Source organism: Prionailurus bengalensis, chromosome E4, assembly GCF_016509475.1.
Source record: "Prionailurus bengalensis isolate Pbe53 chromosome E4, Fcat_Pben_1.1_paternal_pri, whole genome shotgun sequence".
NCBI classification, from domain to species: domain Eukaryota; kingdom Metazoa; phylum Chordata; class Mammalia; order Carnivora; family Felidae; genus Prionailurus; species Prionailurus bengalensis.
This window is the reverse complement of record NC_057360.1, coordinates 21834839-21858591: the sequence shown is the minus strand read 5'-3', so window position 1 is coordinate 21858591 and position 23753 is coordinate 21834839. Positions and strand designations below refer to the sequence as shown.

The window sequence follows — 23753 nt, the reverse complement described above, 5'->3', positions numbered from 1 at the left end:
GAAAGCAGGGAACTGAGGAATAGCTGGAAATTTTAAATTATAGTTAGGTATATTTTACATAGTGGGCAATTTTAAAATTCATTTACAAGCCAATATGAATAGTATGACAAAGAGAAAGGGTGAAACATGATGAAATGAGAGGGAAAACACTTGCAGGAGAAAAATGGGTGAGAAGGTTGGCTCTACTGCTCAGTTTGGTCATGAGTCTTAGCTGCATGGACACGCGTTATAACGTCAGTGGAAACAGTGTTTACATGCAGGTGCACATTGTAGATTGGTGATGGAAAGGTGAAGTTGGGCTCGTCTGATAAATTCTATTTTCTCAGTGAAATATGAGGAAGGTGAAGTGCTTGAAGTAGGAAGAAAATCTATAAAAGGCTTAAGGAATGAGAATCTATAAAGTCTTCATTTAGGAAACTGGAGACTAGAACTTGTGACAAAGTCTGATTTGAACATTGGTCCACCAGGGGAAAATAGGCAAAACTGTTTTAAGCACACTTCCTACAGGGAGCCAATTTTTGATGATTTATCAAGCACTATGTCTTCATATACGGGCCTTAGTGCTTCAGCTCTCACTCACCATTATTTCCTACAGTTATTCAGACCCCTAGAAGTTTCTTTTATCTTCTTGCTCAGTTCATTCATGTGTTTAAAAACATTTTTCAAATTATATTTTATTTTGCATTTCCATTTGTTTGTGTAGGAGGAGTTTTGCAAGTGTTTTCAAGAGAAATAGATCTCTGAACTTCAGTTTCATCATTTTTAAAGTCGAATAATACTATCTACTTGTGGAATTGTGGTTAAGAATTAGACATTATAGGGGCTCCTAGGTGGCTCAGTTGGATAAGCATCTGACTCTTGATTTCGATTCAGGTCATGATTTCCCGGTTTATGGGATCAAACCCTGCCTGCATTGGGCTCCTCGCTGACAGCATGGAGACTGCTTGGGATTCTTTCTCTCTATCTTTCTCTCTCTCCTCCCCTCCCCTGCTCACGCACATGCACGTGTTCTCTCTCTCAAAATAAATGAACAAATAAACGTTTAAAAAAAGAATTAGGGGATGCCTAGGTGGCTCATTCAGTTAAACTCAGGTCATGATCTCACAGTTCGTGGGTTTGGTCCTCGCAACTGGCTCTGTGCTGACAGCTTAGAGCCTGGAGCCGGCTTGGGATTCTGTCCCTCTCTCTTTGCCCCTCCTCCACTCATGCTCTGTCTCTCTCAAAGTTAAATAAACATTAAAAAATTAAAAAAGGATTAGATATTATATGTATAAAATGCTGGCCCATAAAAATAAAAATTAAAAAATGATATCTGTATAGTTGTAATTATTATCACTACTAGATAATTTTGTGTCTGTAGAATAAAAAGACTTTGCTACTACTCTGCCTTTTTTCCTAAATAAGGTTAGCTTCTGAAATTGTATTTAAAAGAAATACTACTTTTTTTTGCAACTTTAATGTGGCACAGTGTTTCTAAGTTTATATGTGTGTGTGTGTGTGTGTGTATCTTAATGATTTTTTTTTTTGTATTTTGGGTTATATAATGTTTTTAGGACCTTGATAATGTAATACTCAAGAAAGAAAAGACTTCAAAAAGAAAACTTATTTCCTTGTGAGACTTTATTCTTATCACACTAGAAAAATTATAAATTTGAAAACCCAAATAATAACACTGAGGAAAAAACAAGGAGTAAAAAAGCCCACACATAATTCGAAAGGGATTTTGAAAACTGTCACATTATTCATATTCTCTTTGTCTACAAACATGTGGCTGAACACTACAATGTTTTATAGTAAAGACTTCTATGCATTTAAGTAACTAAGAAACGCTAAGTAAATACTTTTAGTGTACATGTTTTTTTTCCCACAAATTAAAATAGCCATGGCCATACTTGGTGTTCTCTAAAGGAATATAGATACTATGAAAATCAATGCTCAACTTGTAAAGGAGAAATATGAGATGTTGACATAGTGACTCTTTATTCAATATCTTCCTCCATGTTGGTCTGATCTAGGGCATGTGTCTCTCTTTCAGGTAGTAACCCATATTCATTTAGGAAAGACTCCACATCCCCAGCAAAAAATTCTTCTGCAAACTGTTCAGAAACACTAATAAAATTGCTTATGAGTTCCCCACCTTTATAGACAAGCAGTGTGGGGAGTACATCTGAGGAAAAGCGGTCCCTAGCACCTGTATTAGAAGCTTTTATTTTACAAAACTTGACCATAGGGTATTCAACTGCAAGGCATGTAAAGCTACTGTTTAGAGCATCACAGCCCTTAATGCCATCTTCATAAATGTGAACAACAATTGTGGTGATTTTCTGCTCCTTTTCGATAGTTTCCAGGAATTGCTCCCCAGTTTCCAGCTCATACACAAACCCGTATCTAGGCCCAAAACTCAGCTTCTGGTGCATATCCTGCATACACTGTCTCCGGTATTTACGAAGGCAATTTTCATCTTCTTTGTCCCGGTGGATTAGTTCATATTCTTGAATGCTCATCTAGGAATAAACACAAAAGAAATGACAGAGATCATTCAGTCAGAATTTATATGCTTTAGACACAAAATCATATAGACTCAAAGTTTGCATGTGCTATTTTCTCCCCCTCATCCTACCTCACTCGTGGTGTGAAGGCCTTCTCCTTGACCACTTTTAGTCTTTGTTCAAATGTCACCTTCTTTGACTACACCACCTAACAGAATGCCCACCTTATGCTCTCTATTCATTATATTGGTTTATTTTTCTTCATAGCAATAAACACTACCCGAGATTGTGTTGTTTATTTATTTATTTAATAATAGTTTTTATAACTGATAGGTCCCATGGGGCAGGAATTTTTTCTCATTCATCACTCTTCACTATCTGCTGTAGTGTCTGGAATATAATAGGAGCTCATAACTATTTCATGATTAGAGCATGCCTAAATATTGCTGTGGAGCCACGAGATGATCACCAGTAAGAAATGTGCCGCTGAACTACCCATCACTTTGGGTAAAAAAATCCCAGCAAGTTCTACCCTGGAGTGGCTTTCATAAAAAATAAAAAGGTATAGACACACAATCTGAATGTGTCACTCAAAAATGCCTTTATGTTTCTGATGCAGTCTGTTGAGAATTAATATATAATGAATGGTATACACTGGTTTAGAGATAATAATCCATAAGGTGATATATTCCACAATGGAAATCACTTTATCGGTTTTTAATTAATATGATTATTATTGTTATTGTTATATAGATAATGCATGCTAATTATAAGGATTCAAAAATGGCCTAAAAGCTAAAGGAATGAAGGAAGAAATAGTGAAATTTCCTCATTCTAATATTCTGAGTTTATCTCCATTAACATTTTAGAGATCATCTTTTAACATATCACATGGAAATACACATTATATGACAAGTAAATTACTGTGATTTTTTTGTTAATGCTGCTTTAAAAAAATCGTGATACCTTAAAAAAAAAGTGGTTTATTCTGCTTATCTTCTTTCTCCTACTTGGAAAAAGGAAGTTGAGATCTCTCACCAATCCCATCCTTCCAACTAACCAATATTGTCAAGTTGGTGAGTGTCTTTCCCTACTTTTTTACACACATGTTCATATAATCATATAAGCATAAAAATATATGAAGTGATGTGGTTTTTTTCCCCATTGCTCTAGAGAATGGGATTGTATAATTTACCATACTCTGTATCTTGCTTTCTCATATTATAGAACTGCCTGTAAGTCAGCTCATGTATTTGTAACTAATTCTTTTAATAGCTGCTATACATTTTTTAATATGGAATATCTTCACAGGCATTCACTTCATTTCCTGTTTTTTTGCCAATATAAATACTATAATATATATTTTTGAAATATATCTATTTTATAATATCTCTAAAGTGATTCTTTCAAGTAATTTTGACTAAAAACATTGTAAGTTATTTATTATTGATTTCTCCTTACCTTTCTGCTGAATCTTTCTTTTGAGTCTTTGTTATCTCTACTCTGAGGAGAAGACATTTGTCTGAGAATCTCCTTCTTGCTTGGTGGAACTGAATCACTGTCTTCACTCTCTAATTTAAACTTTCTCCAATCATTTATTACTCCTTTGGGTCCTGTAATAAAATAAAAAACAAATTGTTTTCCTCTTTATTTTCAAAACGACTATTTATACAACTTAAATTTGTATTAAATATTGCCATGGGAATAGACTTGTCATCTTCTGCATCGGAAATGAACATCTTGTTTTGGCTAGAAATTTTTGACTGCCCTGCTCATAAAAATGTTTTCCCAAATTAATCTGTTAAGTGGGTTATGGCTAAGAATTTTTCTGAAACATCTACATCAATGAGAATACAAATTATACACTTTGAACTACTGGCAAAATTTGAGGGTAAATTTGTTAGAAATTAGAATGTAGAGAGAAACTAGAAAAATGGCACGTTTATTAATAAGAAGGAAGCTTCAGCAATAAACTAAAATTGGCACCCACTATTAACAAAGGATACTAGGATTATTAGGGAAATAAATTGAAATGATATAAAGATCCAGAAAACAACAATAATAATAGCACATACAAGACAACCAGTGAGAGTAGACCTGATCTCAATTAACATAACCAAAATGGCTTTAAGAAAATTATTACATAATCATCCAGTTCCTTTTAAGATTTTAAGAACCTTTCACAAATGTAGAAAAGCTGGGATTTGAAGATTTAGGAAAAATTAATAAAATCAAGGATGATCCAACTGGAATTCAGATGTTTAGTAGCCGTGATAAATAATAACAGTGTTTGGAAGATCTAAATTCTTGAAAATATGGAGTTTTAAATATCCTTCACTAAAGATTAGCCCTATCTATACTTTTAATATTGTATTATATATGTGGATATACTCGCTCTCTCCCCCATATTTCTAATAATTTTTAAATTTATATAATATGTTGGGATGTCTGGGTGGCTCAGTCAGTTGAGTGTCTGTCTCTTGATTTCAGTTCAGGTCTCTCTCTACCTCCCCCTCTGCGCCTCCCCTGCTTTCTCTCTCTCTCTCTCTCTCTCTCTCTCTCTCTCTCTCTCTCTCGCTCTCCCCCTTTCTCTCTCTCTCTCAAAAAAATAATAAAATAAATATACATATACATAATATACAATATGTACTTTTAATATAAAGTTACTTATATTAAAAATTATATTCAGTCAATCACTGTGTTCTGTTTACTTGTATAGTCTTCATCTTCTAGATATGTTTTCTGTCTATGCAAAATATGCATGTGTATAGCATGTGTTTATATGTGCAGAAAAGGGCATCTTTTTCTCTCGTTATTTTTACAGGTGGTAGTATATTATACATACTTTTTCTCACCTTGCTTTTTTAAATTCATAATATATCTCAGAAATTTTTTCATATATATACATAAAGAGGATCTTCTCTTTTTTAAAAAAATGGGGGCATGGCATTCCATTGTGTAGATGTTAAATTGCTTAAGTAGTTTCTTATTGATGTATATTGGTGCTTCCACATTTTTTCTATGATATATGATTCTGAATGAAGAACCTTGCACATACATTTTTTTTTTCTATCCATGCAATTCTGTCTATAGGTTATTGTAGTAAAATTGCTTGGTCAAAAGGCATATACATTTCTTTTTTTTTAATGTTTTTAAATGTTTTTATTTATTTTTGAAGGAGACAGAGAGACAGAGCATGAGCGGGGGAGGAGCAGAGAGAGAGGGAGACACAGAATTGGAAGCAGGCTCCAGGCTCTAAGCTGTCAGCACAGAGCCCGATGTGGGGCTCGAACTCACAAACTGTGAGATCATAACCTGAGCTGAAGCCAGATGCTCAACCAACTGAGCCACCCAGGCGCCCCTAAAAGTATATACATTTCTAATTTTGATACTGCTATACTACTTTTAAGGAAGTTGTGCCAATTTACACTCCTACCAGTAATATGAGTATGCCTCTTTCCAAAGTGTGTTATTAAACTTTTTACTTTTACAAACTGTATGAAAAAAATGTATCTCACAACAGTACTAATTTCATAAGTGCTATTTAAAATTTTTTTAAACATTTATTTATTTTTGACAGACAGAGAGAGACAGAGTCTGATCAGGGAAGGGACAGAGAGAGAAGGAGACACAGAATCTGAAGCAGATTCTGACGAGCCTGATGCAGGCTCAACCCACGAACCATGAGATCATGACCTGAGCGGAAACCAAGAGCTTAATAAACTGCACCACCCAGGTGCCCCATAAGTGCTATTTTTAAAATGTTTACTTTTTAAGTTTTGAGAAAGAGAGGTAGAGAGCAAGCAGGGGAGGGGCAAGGGACAAGGACATAGAATCCCAAGCAGGCTCTATGCTGTTAGCACAAACCCCATGTGGGGCTTGAACTCACAAACTGTGAGATCATGACCTGAGCGGAAACCAAGAGACAGGTGTTTAACCAACTGAGCCACCCAGGTGCCCCAGTGCTGCTGTTGTTGTTGTTGTTGTTGTTGTTGTTGTTGTTTTAATTGACCTATCTTTTGCTCATTTCTCCATTTGGTTGTTGCTTTTTTTCTTACTGATTTGTAAGAGCTTTCAGTATATATTAGGAAATTAACTGTTTGTCAATTGAATTACAGCTGGTTTCCCCCAATTTGTTAAATGCTTTTTGGAATTTGCTACTAATGACTTATCAGACAGCAGACATTCTTTCTTCCCTTTCTCCCTTCCTCTCCTCCCTCCCTGTTTGTTCATTGGTGCCTTCTTTCCTTCCTCCCTCCCTTCTTTCTTTCTTTCCTTCCTTCCTTCCTTCCTTCCTTCCTTCCTTCCTTCCTTCCTTCCTTCATTCTTTCCTCTCTCCCTCTCTCCCTTCTCATTTTTATAGCTGAATTTATCAATCTTCTTTTATGGTTTCTTGGTTCTGTGCCATAATTAGACAGGTATTCTTCACAGTGTCATTATAAAATGAATTCCCATGCATTTTGTTAAGTACTCATGTGAATTTGGGGCTCCTGGGTGGCTAAGTCGGTTAAACATCCGACTCTTGATTTCGGCTCAGATCATGATCTCACTGTTAGTAAGTTGGAGCGCTGCATCAGGCGCTGATGGTGTGGAGCCCGCTTGGGATTCTGTCTCTCCTTTTCTCTGCCCCTCCCCACTTGTGCGCTGTCTCTCTCTCTCTCTCTCTCTCTCTCTCTCTCTCTCTCTCTCCCAAAATAAATAAAAAATTTTTTAAAGTACTCATGTGGGGGCGCCTGGGTGGCTCAGTCGGTTAAGCAGCCGACTTGGGCTCAGGTCATGATCTCTCCCTCCGTGAGTTCGAGCCCCACATCGGGCTCTGTGCTGATAGCTCAGAGCCTGGAGCCTGTTTCGGATTCTGTGTCTCCCTCTCTCTGACCCTCCCTCATTCATGCTTTGTCTTTCTCTGTCTCAAAAATAAAACGTTAAAAAAAAAATTAAAAAAAAATAAAGTACTCATGTGAATTCATTCAACCTTCTTTCTAAATTTAAAGGCTCCACTTCATATTATTAAAAGACAGAGGAAAGTATTAATTTAATAAGATTCAATAGAGTTTTTAAAAAACCCTAAACTGTTATTTTTACATATTTTTAAGATGTTATTTATTTTATTTTATTTTTCTTTTATTTAAAAAAAAATTTTTTTTCAACGTTTATTTATTTTGGGAACAGAGAGAGACAGAGCATGAACGGGGGAGGGGCAGAGAGAGAGGGAGACACAGAATCGGAAACAGGCTCCAGGCTCTGAGCCATCAGCCCAGAGCCTGATGCGGGGCTCGAACTCACGGACGGAGAGATCGTGACCTGGCTGAAGTCGGACGCTTAACCGACTGCGCCACCTGGGCGCCCCTGTTATTTATTTTTTTAATTCAAGTATAGTTGACAGTATATTTATATTATATTTAATATAATTTATAATTTGTTATATATATTTATATAATATATGTACATATATTAATATAATTTATAATATAATTTAATATTATATTTAACTGAAGTGTAGTTGACAATAATATTATATTACTTTAGGGTTTACAAAATAAGTGAAGAGGCTTAAGAGGTACAAACAACTTTTTTTTTCTGAGAGGGAGAGAGAAAATCCTAAACAGGCCACACACTCAACGCAGAGCCCGACACAGGGCATGACCATGAGATCATGACCTGACCAGAAATCAAGAGTTGGATACTTAACTGACTGAACCACCCAGATGCCCCTACAAACTGAACTTTTAAACTTGAACCATGCTATTTGACTTTTAAACTCTTAGTAGAGGCATATACACAGTCGTGTACAATTTAACAGATTAGGAAAACAGGCTCTGGGTGAAATGAATTGAAGTCTTAATGTTTTCTGGAGGAATACTGAAATGCATTTAATTTAAGAATGTTTTATCATTTCTTTATATTTTCAGATTCAAAAAATTAAAATTAAAAACTCTACCTTTTGGTCTACTATTGTTTACAATTGCAAAGAAAGTTCATAGTGGGAGAAATTAGAGAGGAAGGAGCTTAATTATACTGTACATAGAAAGGTCTTATAATAGTTGGGCAGTAAGAAATTCTCAATAATAAATGTTTTTCTCATTCTTTGACATCTAAATAAAACTGCTTAAGAGTATTTGACTTCACATTCATTTTTCCACTCAAGTATTTTTAGATGATTCCATGAAACCATTCAAATATATTACTTAAATTTCATACTGAATAGTGGCAATGAGAACATTAGAGATATCCAGATTTAACTTTAATTTAATAATTATTATTTTCTTCTAGATTTGCTTACCTGTATGGGTAGCCTGTCCTTCAAAGTCTTCCTCCAAACTTTGGCTTTTGGCTTCTTCCATTTTTGGGATTAGATTTGATATAATCTATAGTATGAACAAAGAAGTAATGATTATATATGTATACATATACCTTTCTATGTACAGTATAATTAAGCTCCTTCCTAACTTCTCCCACTATGAACTTTCTTTGCAATTGTAAACAGTAGTAGACCAAAGGTAGAGTTTTTAATTTTAATTTTTTGAATCTGAAAAAAAATATATATATATATGAGATTCTATTATTCTCCTGCTGCCAAGTTCCACAGTAGGCTAAGAGTTATCACTAAGTGATAAAGTGTTCAGTATGTTTCTGTCTGCCTTGTAAAAGGACATCAATGTAATGTTTATGTTATTAAAGATATTTTGACCTAAATATTTTACATAATTCATAGTTTGTTTTTACTTAAAGAGCCTTCAGTTTAAATCTATGTACTTAGTGAACATTATTTATTACATGGTTTTTTATTTTGTTACCAAATATCATACAATTATATCCCAATATTTTATATAACAACACTTTAAAAATTAATAATAATTATAAACTTACTATGAATACTATGTGCAGACATTGTTCCAATTACTTTATGTGTCAAAAATCATTTAATTCTCACATAGCCATATGTGGCGGAGATAATTGTTAATGTCATTTTACAACTGAGGAAGCTAAAGGACAGGGAGTTTAAGTTACTTGTCCATGATTGCATAGTAAGTGGTAGAGCAAAAATTTGAACCTAGATTTAATTGTAGAGCTAAATTTTAAGTCATTACACTCTTATGGAAGTTAACATACGGAAGTAGAGTCATTTTGTCAATATGGTTTGACAAATCCAACTTCTGAACTGGCATTAACGAATAATGATCTAAGAAACAGTGCTGTTCAAAAACTAATTCCATAACATCTCTCCAGACCATCAAGCAAGTTTTGGTGAAATCACCCAACAAGTAGATAACAATTAGTCACTATGCCTATAGAATTTTGACTAAATAAAATATGTCACAATATCTACCAAAAGTACATGAAGTTTTATTCATGGGAAACTCTTTGATGTCATTATATAGAACCTATTTATTCTTTGTTCACATCAAATTCAACTTATGTACTTAGTTATCTTTCCAACATCTGGAAAACTCTATTATACATACTAACACATTCCCTGCGGGGTCCGTATAGATGTGACTTTTTTGAAATTTTAACGTTTATTTATTTTTGAGAAGAGAGAGACAGAGCATGAGCTGGGGAGGAGAGAGAAAGAGGGAGACACAGAATCCGAAACAGGCTCCAGGCTCCAAGCTGTCAGCACAGAGCCAGATGTGGGGCTTGAACTCAGGACCCTGAGACCATGACCCGAGCGGAAGTCAGACGCTTAACCGACTGAGCCATCCAGGCGCCCCATAATTTTATTGTTTCTATCATTGTAGTCCTTACTCAGAATCACTGGATGTCAAAGGTCTTTGCCAATTTGATTTTATCCATTTGAACAAGAAAAGCCTTTTAAGCAAAGGCTGTCAAGAGCTCTTGGAGACTGTAGATATGGATTTTAAATCATGTGTCTTTCTCATGTTCATGTAAAAGGGGGAATATAAGAAAAATAAATGGTTTGAGTCACTTTAAAAAAAGCTATCAAGGGAACACCAATTTATTACACAATATTTATGTAACTATAGATGTAATCAAAATATTAAAATTCGATGGATTTAGTAATTAAAAAGAATAAAGGAAAATGGAAATAAATAAATGTTAGTTAAAACATGCTACTTAAGGGACACCTGGCTGGCTCAGTCAGTAGAGCATACAACTCTTAATCTCAGGGTGGTGAATTCGAGCCCCACATTGGGTGTACAGCTTACTTTAAAGTAAACAAACAAACAAATAAGCATTATATTTAAAAAGCTACTTAAGGGTGTCTGGTTGGCTCAATTGGTTAAGTGTCCGACTTCTACTCAGATCATGATCTCACAGTTTGTGAGTTTAAGCCCTGTGTTGGGCTCTGTACTGACAGCTCAGAGCCTGGAGCCTGCTTCAGATTCTGTCTCTGTCTCTCTGCCCCTTCCCTGCTTGCTCACTGTCTCTCTCTCTCTCTCTCAAATATAAATAAACATTAAAGCTACATAAACACTAAGCTACTTAATTACTTATTGCAATTACTTAAAAATAATTTTTGCATTAAAAAAATGAATATTTATTAGTTTGCTTCAAAAGAACACTTCACAACAAAGTAATAGAAACTTTTTGATAACTTCAATAGTTCTTTAGTCCCTAGAGAAGAAGACACTCAACCAGACTTCCCCCCACCGCCCGCAGAAGTATAGAGCTAATTTGGGGTAACTACGATTCACGGTAAATACAATAAATACACAATAAGTACATTAAGACTATCTAAAGATAATTTTTATTTCAAATGTTGAAGAAAAAGAAGCATAACTTGCTTCTTGGCTTGCCTCTTGCCAACCTAGTTAGAAATCCAGTAAAAAAAAAATTTCATTTTCCAAAAAGACTTTTGCCAATTTGTTTACTGAAAAGATAATCCCATTACTTGGGGAAAACTTGATTCATTATTCAACTAGTATATTTTAAGAATAGACTATGTGGCTGGCATTTCCATAGGCTCTGAATTACATGAGGAACAAAACTCTTCCAATATGACACTTACAAACACTAAGACCTAAGTCAGCTAGGTTGTCTATTTAGTAAAAACCAGAGCCCATCTTTACCTAATGCCTTCATTTGAGTTAGAGTACAAAGATTGATAAAATTTACTACTATTTACTACTAGGGAAACCAGTCAACAGATACAAATTGAAAGAAACATATTGAAACATATTTGCTGACACTGCTTGAAGATTCTGTAGAGGAGACACAAGTCCAGTATAATTAACTTATTGATGTTTTTGATCTACACTCCTATTAATAATATTCCCTGTCATCACCTCACTCTGGGGTTTTCTGATTTCCTCAAATAACTTATCTTTTTCAAAATTAGCATTAGTATCCTAAAATTAATTGAATTAGTATTTGGAAGGTGCTTAGATCCAGACACATAGTGAGTGTTATGTGAGTCTGTAAAATAAAATAAAAATATGTATTTTATGTTTGTAATACAGTACAACAATCATTTAAAACATATGATCAGCATTTGGTTTGCAGTGGTATTCTTAGTGGTTAAAAAATTCCATGTCTGCTTTGGGTTAAAGGTTTTATTTATTTTTATTTTTATTTTTTTAATTTTTTTTTCAACGTTTATTTATTTTTGGGACAGAGAGAGACAGAGCATGAACGGGGGAGGGGCAGAGAGAGAGGGAGACACAGAATCGGAAACAGGCTCCAGGCTCTGAGCCATCAGCCCAGAGCCTGACGCGGGGCTCGAACTCACGGACCGTGAGATCGTGACCTGGCTGAAGTCGGACGCTTAACTGACTGCGCCACCCAGGCGCCCCAAGGGTTAAAGGTTTTAAAATAACAATAGGATGTTTACAAGACTTTGGGTATTTTTTTTTTAATTTTTTTTTCAACGTTTATTTATCTTTGGGACAGAGAGAGACAGAGCATGAACGGGGGAGGGGCAGAGAGAGAGGGAGACACAGAATCAGAAACAGGCTCCAGGCTCTGAGCCATCAGCCCAGAAGAGCCTGACGCGGGGCTCGAACTCACGGACCGCGAGATCGTGACCTGGATGAAGTCGATGCTTAACCGACTGCGCCACCCAGGCGCCCCAAGACTTTGGGTATTAATAAGCTCATCTGTGTGTGATTGCAAATTGGTGATAAAATAGGGTGAGAAGACAGAAAAGTGCTTCCATCCCCAAATTTGCTGTGGTTCAGCAGTTACTGTATTTTCCATCTTATGTATTATAAAAATCTGTAATGTTGTTCCCTTTTGATTTTAGATATATATACATGTTAATGAGACATATAGTTTAAAATATAATTTTACCAGGTTTGGGTTTTATTTTCCTCTTAGTGTAGGATTTTAATAGTAATTTAAAATAATGGCTGATAGGGAATAACATTTCTCACACTTTGCTCTTAAAACTCTAACACCTCCCATAGTGATGATCTAGAATAGAAAGGAAGTGAGTAAAATTCTTAAACATTAGTTTAAAAAACTCTTTAAAAACCCCAAATCTACCCCTAAACTATTTCATTATTATCATTATCCTTGTTCACATGACGCTGTGATGATGACATCTGTTAATCATTTTAAATATATTGACCTGATCTAATCAGACTATCTAGTTTACAATTGACTTGTACATTCTCAGTGTTTTGAAGAAGAGCTTTGCCTTCAATACTAACTCTTGTAGTCTGCTGGTAGATTTGCAAAAACTAGAGTCATCTCCCCACTATGTTCTAGATTGACTTCTCTCCTAGCATCCACAACAATTTTTTTAGGACTTATTTTTACATTCCTTTTCCTCCACTACTGTAAGCTTTTTTGAGGACAGGAACAAGTTTTTTACCTGTTCTTGTCTTCTTATAATTGTTTCACATGTTATAAATACTCCATAAGTTACAGCAGCCATTTAAAAATTTTTTTAAATGTTTATTTTTGAGAGAGACAGAGGCAGAGGCAGAGAGTGGAGGGGGGTGAGGGCAGAGAGAGAGAAGGAGACACGGAATCTGAAGTAGGCTCCAGGCTCTAAGCTGTCAGCACAGAGCCCAATGCAGGGCTTGAACTCACAGACTGCAAGATCATGACCTGAGCCGAAGTCAGACACTCAACCCACTGAGCCACCCAGGCGCCCCTACAGCAGTCATTTTTAAAAGAAACCACTATGTGCTAGATACTTTATAGATACTGTTTTTAATTCTCAAAAAATTATTATCTTCATTTTTCAGACATGGACTCTCAGGTTTCAGGAGATTCCGTGACTTGCCAAAGCTCACAGAGCTTGTAGCAGTAGATAGAGCCAGGGTTCAATCCGAATTTGTCTGACTCTCAAACCTCAAAAATCCTCATTTTTTTCTGTTCTTTCATTACCTCAATAAAATGCTAAAAGGAATGAATGAATTAACCAAATAAATCAGCCTAATTTTTTATAGAAGCATTAAAACCAAGATGAGAATATGAAAAATAATCGATCAATAAGCTACCATGTTCCTAAATTCCTTGAGATAGTAGTTACTTGAATGATAAATGTCTCTGTTTTGCATTAAACCTCACTGATTTATGCTGAGTGTAACAGCATAAATAAATAAATAGTATAAGTAAATAAAAGCAAGTGTAATATGCAATAATTTGTCAGTTCTGTATCAAACTGAAACTAGAAATGCAAAGTTATGGAAACATTATACTTAGCTTTGTATGAAGATTTGGCCAGCCAAGTGATATTTCACTCATGGGATTCGTATCAACCACTTAAGAATTAACTGTATACTCCAAAGAATGGTATTTGAATATTTAAATGTAATTGAAACAACAGTCTTTAAGATCAATTTCTAAAATTAAGTCTGTTTGCTTCTTAGTGCTATTATTATGTAGCTCCCCAAATCTTCTCAATGTGTGGCATATATTTGAAAACTAACACTTCAGTCTTTCAAACTGTCTGCCTCTTTTCAATTTGTCAGAAATCACATAAACATAACTTCCTGGTATCTTAGTCTGCTCAGGCTATTTTAACAAAATACTATAGACTTCTGGGGCAGAAATTTATTTTCTCACAGTTTTGTAGGCCAGGAGTCCCAGGTCAAGGTTTGGCAGGGCTTTCTGGTGAAGCTTCCCTTCCTGGCTTGCAAACAGCCACCTTTACTCTGTGTTCTTTCATGGTGTAGAGATTGAGTTCTCTGGTGTCCCCTCTTGTAAAGCCACTAAATCTATGGATCAAGGCCCTACCCTTGTGCTCTCATTTAACCATTACTTCCTTCCTTACTAATTAGTATCTCAAAATACCATCACAGTTAGAGTTAGGTCATCAACATGAATTGTGGGGGGCACAATTCAGTCCATAGCCCCTGGTTCTGTTTTGTGATAAATTATCTAAATTATGTAGATGCTGGCTGTTATTTCTGAGTCTGCCTAGCCTGCCTTTTCCTTAATTTCTGAAGCCTTGCAGCCTCTGGATTTCTCAGGACTCACCATCTATCGTCTAAGAATTACAATTAATGCAATGAGGCATACCTAGGATTAACTTGTCCATTTTTTTGGATTCTTCACTAGTTCTTTCCCTGCTTCTAGACCCATATTCCTGAGATAACATAGAAGGCTCTATAAAAACATAGGGCAGGAAGCCCCTGCATGCCAAATAATATAAATGCCAGTTATTTCCTTGGCCAGTTTCTGGGTTGCACTGATGCCCTGAGGAAAATATTGGTGTCTGTACTAACTACAATAGAATGTAGACTATTCAGGCATAACAAAGAATGAAATCTTGCCATTTGTAACAACATAGATGGAACTAGAGAGTATCATGCTATGTGAAAGAAGTCAGTCAGAGAAAGACAAATACAAAATGATTTCACCCACATGTAGAATTTAAGAAATAAAACAAACAGAGGCACCTGGGTGGCTCAGTTGCTTAAGCTTCTGACTTCGGCTCAGGTCATGATCTCCCAGTTCATGAGCTTGAGCCCCGCACTGGGATCTGCCCTGACAGCTCAGAGCCTGAAGCCTGCTTCAGATTCGGTGTCTCCCTCTCTCTCTCTGTCCCTCTCCCACTCGTGCTCTCTCTCTCCCTCTCTCAAAAATAAATAAATGCGAAAAAAAATTTTTTTAATTGCTAGGTGGAGAAAAATCTATAGAAATTCTGCTTCACCTTCACTTCTTTTTTGTTTAGTTTTTATTTAAATTCCAGTTAGTTAACATATAGTGTAATATCAGCTTCAGGTGTTCAATTTAGTGATTCAACACTTGCATACAACCCCGGTGCTCATCACAACTGCCCTCCTTAATCCTCATCACCTATTTAACCCCTTCCCCCCTCCTCTCCTGTGGTAACCATCAGTTTGTTCTCTATAGTTAAGAGTCTGTTTCTTGGTTTGTCTCTCTTCTCCCCCACCCCCGATCCATGATAGTTTGTTTTGTTTCTTAAATTCCACATGAATGGAATCATGAAGTATTTGTATTTCTCTGACTGACTTATTTTTGATAGAAACCCTGATTTTGTGCCTTGATCTGTGCTTTATTAAGGGTGTCACTCTTAGAGGGCTTCACATCCTACCCTTTTCTGCCTCTAACCATACATCTCCTTAGGTCTGTGCTCTCCTGTTTTCTAAGGTGACTGTGAACTAATCTGATTAACTAAGCCAGGCTAATGTTCTCACCAATGCTAATATATTAATGGCAGATGTTTTAACCCTTGCCATGACTATCTTTCCCAATGTCATATTGGACTCCTATAGCAAACAATTCTGCTTTTCCTTTATTAGTAAAAAAGTGCTGGGAATTTCACATCAGATAGGTCTAATAGCACCATGTCATATCATAGGAGTTATTACTGGGTTTGTGGAGACCTCCATTACCTCTCAAATCATAAAGATAGCTATAATGATTTCACATAAGACATAATTTCTTCTTTCTCTATCCCACCCCTCTATTTTATTTACTGACATTGAGAACTGGAGATTTCTAGTAAGAGTAATGTTATGTTAGGTCCAGTATCAATGTAGAGGGAATTTTATGCCTCATAATATGTCAGTTAATTTCTTGAATAATTCTCCAATTGATTAATTATATATGTCTTCTCCTCTGAGGAGTAGCTAAGCTTCTTGTGGGTAAGAACCATGCATTACAATACTTCGAGTGACAGTAGAACATAGTAATACATAAACACTTGGGTTCAAATATAGCCCTGCCAATTATTGACTGGGTGACCTTGAACAAATCACAAAATCTCTCTGTGTTTTAGTTTTCTTATTTGTAAAATTGGAGTAATAATAGTGGCCACTTCAAAAGGCTGTGTGAGTATTAAATGATATGCAATGTATCATGTAAAATGTGTAATATTTAGTTGTAGGAACTTAATAGATGTTGAGCAAAAGTGATAATTAGTAAATAATTAAAAATTTTAAATACTAAAATAAAATATTTAAAATTAATAATAGATGTTGTCAAATCAATATAAATTTTGTTTTGGAATCAATGCATTTATGCACTGCTTATGTCTAATTATCTCTCCCACCCAAGAATATCTGTGTGTGTGTGTGTGTGTGTGTGTGTACATGTGTGTGTACACAGTCACACATATATTATACATTTATCTCAGAATTGTTTTCTATTCTATTTTATTAACTAAAGTTTATCCTAATACTTTGATTTATGTTAATACTTTGGTTATCTTTATCCTAATACTTTGATATACTTCTAGTAAGGTCTGTTTGCCATAAAACATTTAAGACATTTAAGAATGTGAAACCTGAGGGGAGATTCATTTGGTGAATTACAGGCTAATTCAGGTTGATTAATACAGGTAATACAGGCTAATTAGCCTGAAATACAGACTAATAAAACGTACATGAAAATGCCTGGAAAACAATAGTAAGATTTTCTGAAAAGTGCATAAGTGGAAAATGAGAGGTGGTGATTTAAATTTGATTTTCCATTTTTGTCATAGTGGTTTATATATTTTTTCTGAATTTCGGTTATTTAATGGAGGAGGACTTTGCAGAGATAGTTAAAATACTCAGGATTTATGTTGCTGCCTTTAGTCATTCTAGCTGTTAATTTTGGGGTAGGTCAACTTTCACATTGTTTTTTATCGTAATGAAAGTTTTTTTCTTAATAAATCCGCAGAATCATGAATTGATTATAGCACACACTATCCTCAAAATGGCTGTCACAAATAGATGCTGAGCAAATGGTTGACACCAAGCAAACGTTACTTTTCTTTCCCTTACATATAAAACACACACCTTGATGCCATCGAAAACATCCCTTTATCACTTTCACTCTCCCTGGTATCTAAAGTTCATAACAACTTAGATAGAAGAATTATGATAGAAACTTTGATAAGAGACACTGCAGAGTATATATAATGGTTAATGGTTCCTATTCTTCTCAAATTGTTTTGAGTCTCATCTTGTTATAAATGAGACTGGACAGGTGGAAGATGTAAGGAGTCTTTTAAACAATTTGTATGTCAGGAATGCATAGCATATGGCAGTCTTCTATTTGTCAGCCAGTATCATCAGTTACAAATATCCTGGGAAAATATAAGCTTCCAAATTATAACTGAGTTTTTGCTCCTAATGAAAGAAAAAGACATTAACCTATTCAAGTTTGCTCTTACTACAAACAGACATTTCCTTAGTTGTTCTGAAGCAAATAGAAATGTTGGAATCTTGCTGGAAATTCAGAGCAGATACCTTGTTTTGAATATCTGTATATCTCGTAACTATACTTACTTTAGCACTTACTGTTATAATTACAGTAGACGCATTATCATGAATGGTTCATATATATTTTGACAACTTCTGTAATTCAAATGCATTTTATAAACATAATATTTACTCAAAAAATTGCCATGATGAGTTAGATGACCTCTAAAATTTTTTTCTAGCTTTAATGTTAGGATATATATACGTATAGGATATATATATAAATGGATGCTATAGTTGAAAGCTATTTTTGAAGTTAATAAAAAAACTCAATGACAAAACAATGGGAAAATTTTACTTCATTTTCATGAGGCAAACTGTAAAGATTATTTATTAATCATAATTACCTCCACAATGAGGCAAAATAGAAGAAAATATAATCAATCAAAAGAAAAATTGCACCTAATTTAACAAATATCCACAAACTCCCTATATTCTTTTATTTATTTTTATTTTTTTTAACGTTTATTTCTTTTTGAGACAGAGAGAGACAGAGCATGAACAGGGGAGGGGCAGAGAGAGAGGGAGACACAGAATCCGACACAGGCTCCAGGCTCCGAGCCATCAGCCCAGAGCCTGACGCGGGGCTCGAACTCACGGACCATGAGATCATGACCTGAGCCAAAGTCGGCCGCTTAACCGACTGAGCCACCCAGAAGCCCCTATTCTTTTCTTCTTTTCTTTTAAAACATTACTTCTGTGTCATTAAATTTTTGAAGTAACCTTCTGAAACAGCTATTATTATCCCCACTTAAATAGACAAACCCTCCCTGTAAAAACCCCAAAAATGTAATACTAAAAATAAAACAAAAAACACGAACACACAACTGGTTAAGTGCCTGGTTCTAAGCCTGAGAATGCTTTCTCACTGAGCGTAATACTCCCTTTCATAGCTCAGGAGTCATATCTTCAAATGCAAAGTGCAAGGAATCATCCCTTTTTTCCTTCAATTCTCTCTTCACTCAAAAGGAGGCCTGAAGAATTTTAAATTTCAAAATTAATTTTCTATTCATGGTTTTATTTAACTATCTGAAATAATATCTTTGAGTCTGGAATATCAAGTTCAAAATTATGTGTTTACTCTGAATTTACATTAGTGAAGATGAGTAGTGCCCATCTCTTTAAGAGGGAAAGATCCGCGGAATTTGTTTTACAGTTAGATAAGTCATTACTGAATGTTACTTTGAAATATTTTAAAAGAACACCCATGAGCATTAAAATCAGTATTCTTTCCCCCAAGGTAAAAGTTTAAAAATTGTATGAAGAAGATTACCTGCAGACTCACAGTTTGGTCCTATGTGCCTCGTATCCTTGGTTATGTTCAGTAGATGAGAAGGCCTGTTTACTGAACTTCACTTGAACTTGGACAGTTTTAAGCTCAGATTTAAGATCCCTGAATATTGATGACCCTCGCAGAAATAGCTCTGAACAGGTAATAGGATTAACATAAGAGATTTACAAAGCCTGTTCATTAACTGTAAGGCAAAGACAAACTAAAACAATGAAGAACTTCAAATTCTGTGGTAAATACAATCTTTGTCCACCTATTTTATGTTATTTGAAGAAAAAAATTATCTCTTTCCAGCATGGAAATTTCACTCAGAAATTCACTTGCCATTTTCAGAAAGAAAAAATTAGTTTTTCTGGTCAAGAAATTTTCTTGGCCCAACTGTAAGAACTACCCTTCTTGACAATTGCATTTGGCATGGTCCATTTTCCTCCTAAATTCACCAAACAACTATTTTCTTCTAACTTTTTAGTGCCCTGAAATGCCTTGCATATTAAAATCTTTTATTTTTTATAAATAAAAGATTTATTTTTTTGTTTGTAAAAAAAATACTGGAAATGTTTGAATACAGTCTTTGTTATTATTTTTTTTAAAAATTATTTATTTTTGAGAGAGAGAGATATACACAGAGTGTGAGCAGGGGAAGGGCAGAGAGAGGAAGACACAGAATCCAAAGCACGCTCCAGGCTCTGAGCTGTCAGCACAGAACCCAATGCAGGGCTTGAACTCATGAACCATGAGATCATGACCTCAGCCCAAGTTGAATGCTCAACTGACTGAGCCACTCAGGCGCCCCTTGAATAGTCTTTATAATGTTAATGAGTTCAACCTTTCTATCTTGCCCCTACTTTATTGTATCTTTCCTAGTTCTTGTTTGTTTTATTATGTTGGTCATTTCATTTTCCTTCCATTGGCATTCAAAACAAAGAACTTTCATTCAACAACAACTTATAGACTGCCTACCCTTTGATAGGGAATGCTCAACAGAAGTGTTTTTGCAGTCTTTGAAAATTAAACTTCTGAAACTATTAGTTCAAAGCACCTCATAGAATGTATATTCTGTAATCTAAGAGTAGTTACCTTATAGTTTACAGAATGCATTTAATGGGCAAAAGATAGCAATTACATGAATATTTATTTATTACAATAAAATGAGTACCTACTTTGTGTAATATGAGCACCTACTTTGTGTAAACCAGCAGTGACTAGGTACTGAGGATACAAAGAAAATTAAACTATATGCCCTATGTCATGGGGATCACAGTTCAGTAAAGGAGATAAGAAAGTAAAAATCACAATGAAATGTTATAATTACTACAAAATTGGGACTATGTAAGAAATATTTTATGACACGAATAGAGTTAGTTTTCAACTTTTTCTATAAGTTTTTTTTGGGGGGGATACAAGTGAGCGAGGGGCAGAGAGAGAATCCTATGAGGGGTTAGAGAGAGAGAGAGAAGTGGGGCTCATGTTTTACCTGAATTGGGGCTTGAGCTCACCCCAGTGTGGGACTTGAACTCACTAACCATGAGATCATGACCTAAGCCAAAGTCAGATGCTTAACGATTGAGCTACCCAGGCACCCTAAAACGTTTTTTGTTTTTGTTTTTTAAAATTCAAGTTAGTTAACATGTAGTGTAATAATGATTTCAGGAATAGAATTTAGTAATTCATCACTTACATAACACCCAGTGCTCATCCCAACAAGAGCCCTCCTAATGCCCATTGCCCATTTAGCCCACCCTGCTCACCCAACACCCTCCAGCAACCCTGTTTGTTCTCTGTATTTAAAAGTCTCTTATGGTTTGTCTCCCTCTCTGTTTTTATCTAATTTTTGCTTCCCTTCCCCTATGTTCATCTGTTGTTTTCTTAAATTCCACATATGAGTGAAATCATGATATCTGTCTTTCTCTGACTTATTTTGCTTAGCATAATACTTTCTAGTTCTATCCACGTTGCTGCAAATGGCAAGATTTCATTCTTTTTGATCATCAAGTACTATTCCACAATATATATATGTGATATATATATATATGTATATATACATATATACGTATATATGTATATATACATATATATACGTATACACACACACACACACACATGCATACACACAAGCACACATATCATTTCTTCTTTATCAATTCATCAGTTGATGGACATTTGGGCTCTTTCCATGCTTTGGCTATTGTCAATAGTGCTGCTATAAATATTGGGGTGCATGTGCCCTTCGAATCAGCATTTTTTTCTCTTTTGGGTAAATACCTACTACTGCAATTGCTGGGTTATAGGGTAGTTCTATTTTTAATTTGTTGAGGAATCTCCGTACTGTTTACCAGAGTGGCTGCACCAGTTTGCATTCCTACCAGCAGTACAAAGGGTTTCTCTTTCTCCACATCCTCGCCAACATCTGTTGTTGCCTGAGTTGTTAATTTTAGTCATTCTGACAGGTGTGAGGTGGTATCTCATTGTGGTTTTGATTTGTATTTCCCTGATAATGAGATGTTGAGCATCTTTTCATGTGTCTGTTAGCCATATGAATATCTTTTTTGGAAAACTGTCTATTCATGTCTTTTGCCCATTTCTCCACTGGATTATTTGTTTTTTCAGTGTTGGGTTTGATATGTTCTTTATAGATTTTGGATTCTAACTCTTCATCTGATATGTCATTTGCAAATATCTTCTTCTATTCCATCAGTTGCCTTTTAGTTTTGCTGATTATTTCCTTTGCTGTGCATAAGTTTTGTATCTTGATAAGGTCCCAATAGTTCATTTTTGCTTTTGTTTCCCCTTGCCTCTGGAGATGTGTTGAGTAAGAAGTTGCTGAGGCCAAGGTCAAAGAGGTTGTTGCCTGTTTTCTAGACTAGGATTTTGATGGCTTCCTGTTTTATGGTTAGGTCTTTCATCCATTTTGAGTTTATGTTTGTGTATGGTAAAAGAAAGTGGTCCAGGTTCATTCTTCTCCATGTCACTGTCCAGTTTTCCCAACATCATTTGCTGAAGAGACTCTCTTTTCTCCATTGTATATTCTTTCCTGCTTTGTCAAAGATTAGTTAGCCATACATTTGTGGGTCCATTTCTGGGTTTTCTATTCTGTTCCATTGATCTGAGTGTCTGTTTTTGTGCCAGTACCATACTTTCTTGATGCTTACAGCTTTGTAATACAGCTTGAAGTCCGGAATTGTTATGCCTCCAGCACTGGTTTTCTTTTTCAACATTACTTTGGCTATTCAGGGTCTTTTCTGTTTTCACAAAAATTTTAGAATTGTTTGTTCTAGTTCTGTGAATAATGCTGGCATTATTTTGATAAGGATTACATTGAATCTGTAGATTGCTTTGGGTAGTATCAACATTTTAACAATATTTGTTCTTCCAATCTATGTGCATGGCATGTTTTCCCATTTTTGTGTCTTTTTCAATTTCTTTCATAAGCTTTCTATAGTTTTCAGTATTTAGATTTTTCACCTCTTTGGTTAGGTTTATTCCTAGGTATTTTATGGTTTTTGGTGCAATTGTAAGTGGAATTGATTCCTTGATTTCTGTTTCTGTTGCTTCATTATTGGTGTATAGAAATGTAACCTATTTCTGTACATTGATTTTATATCCTGCAACTTTGATGAATTCATTTATCAGTTATAGCAGTTTTTTGGTGGAGTCTTCCACATAGAGTATCATGTCATCTGCAAAGAGTGAAAGTTTGACTTCCTCCTTGATGATTTGGATGCCTTTTATTTCTTTTTGTTGTCTGATTGCTGACACTAGGACTTCCAACAATATGTTGAATAACTGTGGTGAGAGTGGACATCTATGTCATGTTCCTGACATTAGGGGGAAAACTCTCAGGTTTTCCCCATTGAAGATGATATGAGCTGTGGATCTTTAGTATATGGCCTTTATAATCTTGAAGTATGTTCTTTTTTCCCTACTTTCTTGAGAGTTTTTATCAAGAAAGGATGCTGTATTTTGTCAAATGATTTTACTGCATCTATTGAGAGGATCATGTGCTTCTTATCCTTTCTTTTATTAATGTTATGTATCACATTGATTGATTCGTGGATATTAAACTAGCCCTGCATCCCAGGTAAATATCTCACTTGTTCATGTTGAATAATTCTTTAATGTATTGTTGGATCCGGTTTGCTAGTATCTTGTTGAGAATTTTTGCATCCAAGATCATCAGGGAAGTTGGTCTGTAGTTCTCCTTTTTAGTGGGGTCTTTGTCTGGTTTTGGAATCAAGGTAATGCTGGCCTTGTAGAATAAGTTTGTAAGTTTTCTTTCCATTTCTATTTTTTGGGGCAGCTTCAAAATAATAGGTGTTAACTCTTCTTTAAATGTTTGGGAGAATT

General features: G+C 35.2%; 1 protein-coding gene across 2 annotated transcripts; it reads right to left on the bottom strand.

Annotated features, from left to right (window-relative positions):
* Window positions 1-1602: 1602 nt before the first annotated feature.
* PDC (phosducin) lies at window positions 1603-19500 on the bottom strand. 2 transcript variants are annotated; one of them, XM_043567866.1, is made up of 4 exons: window positions 19392-19500; window positions 8770-8854; window positions 3951-4102; window positions 1603-2504 (listed from the first exon to the last, which is right to left on the bottom strand). In XM_043567866.1, exons 2-4 carry the CDS (start codon window positions 8828-8830, stop codon window positions 1980-1982), a joined length of 738 nt encoding a protein of 245 aa, XP_043423801.1. In that variant the 5' UTR covers window positions 8831-8854; window positions 19392-19500; the 3' UTR covers window positions 1603-1979. The 2 variants fall into 2 exon arrangements, with proteins under 2 accessions (XP_043423801.1, XP_043423802.1); XM_043567867.1 differs by having other exon boundaries at window positions 19404-19486.
* Window positions 19501-23753: the final 4253 nt, after the last annotated feature.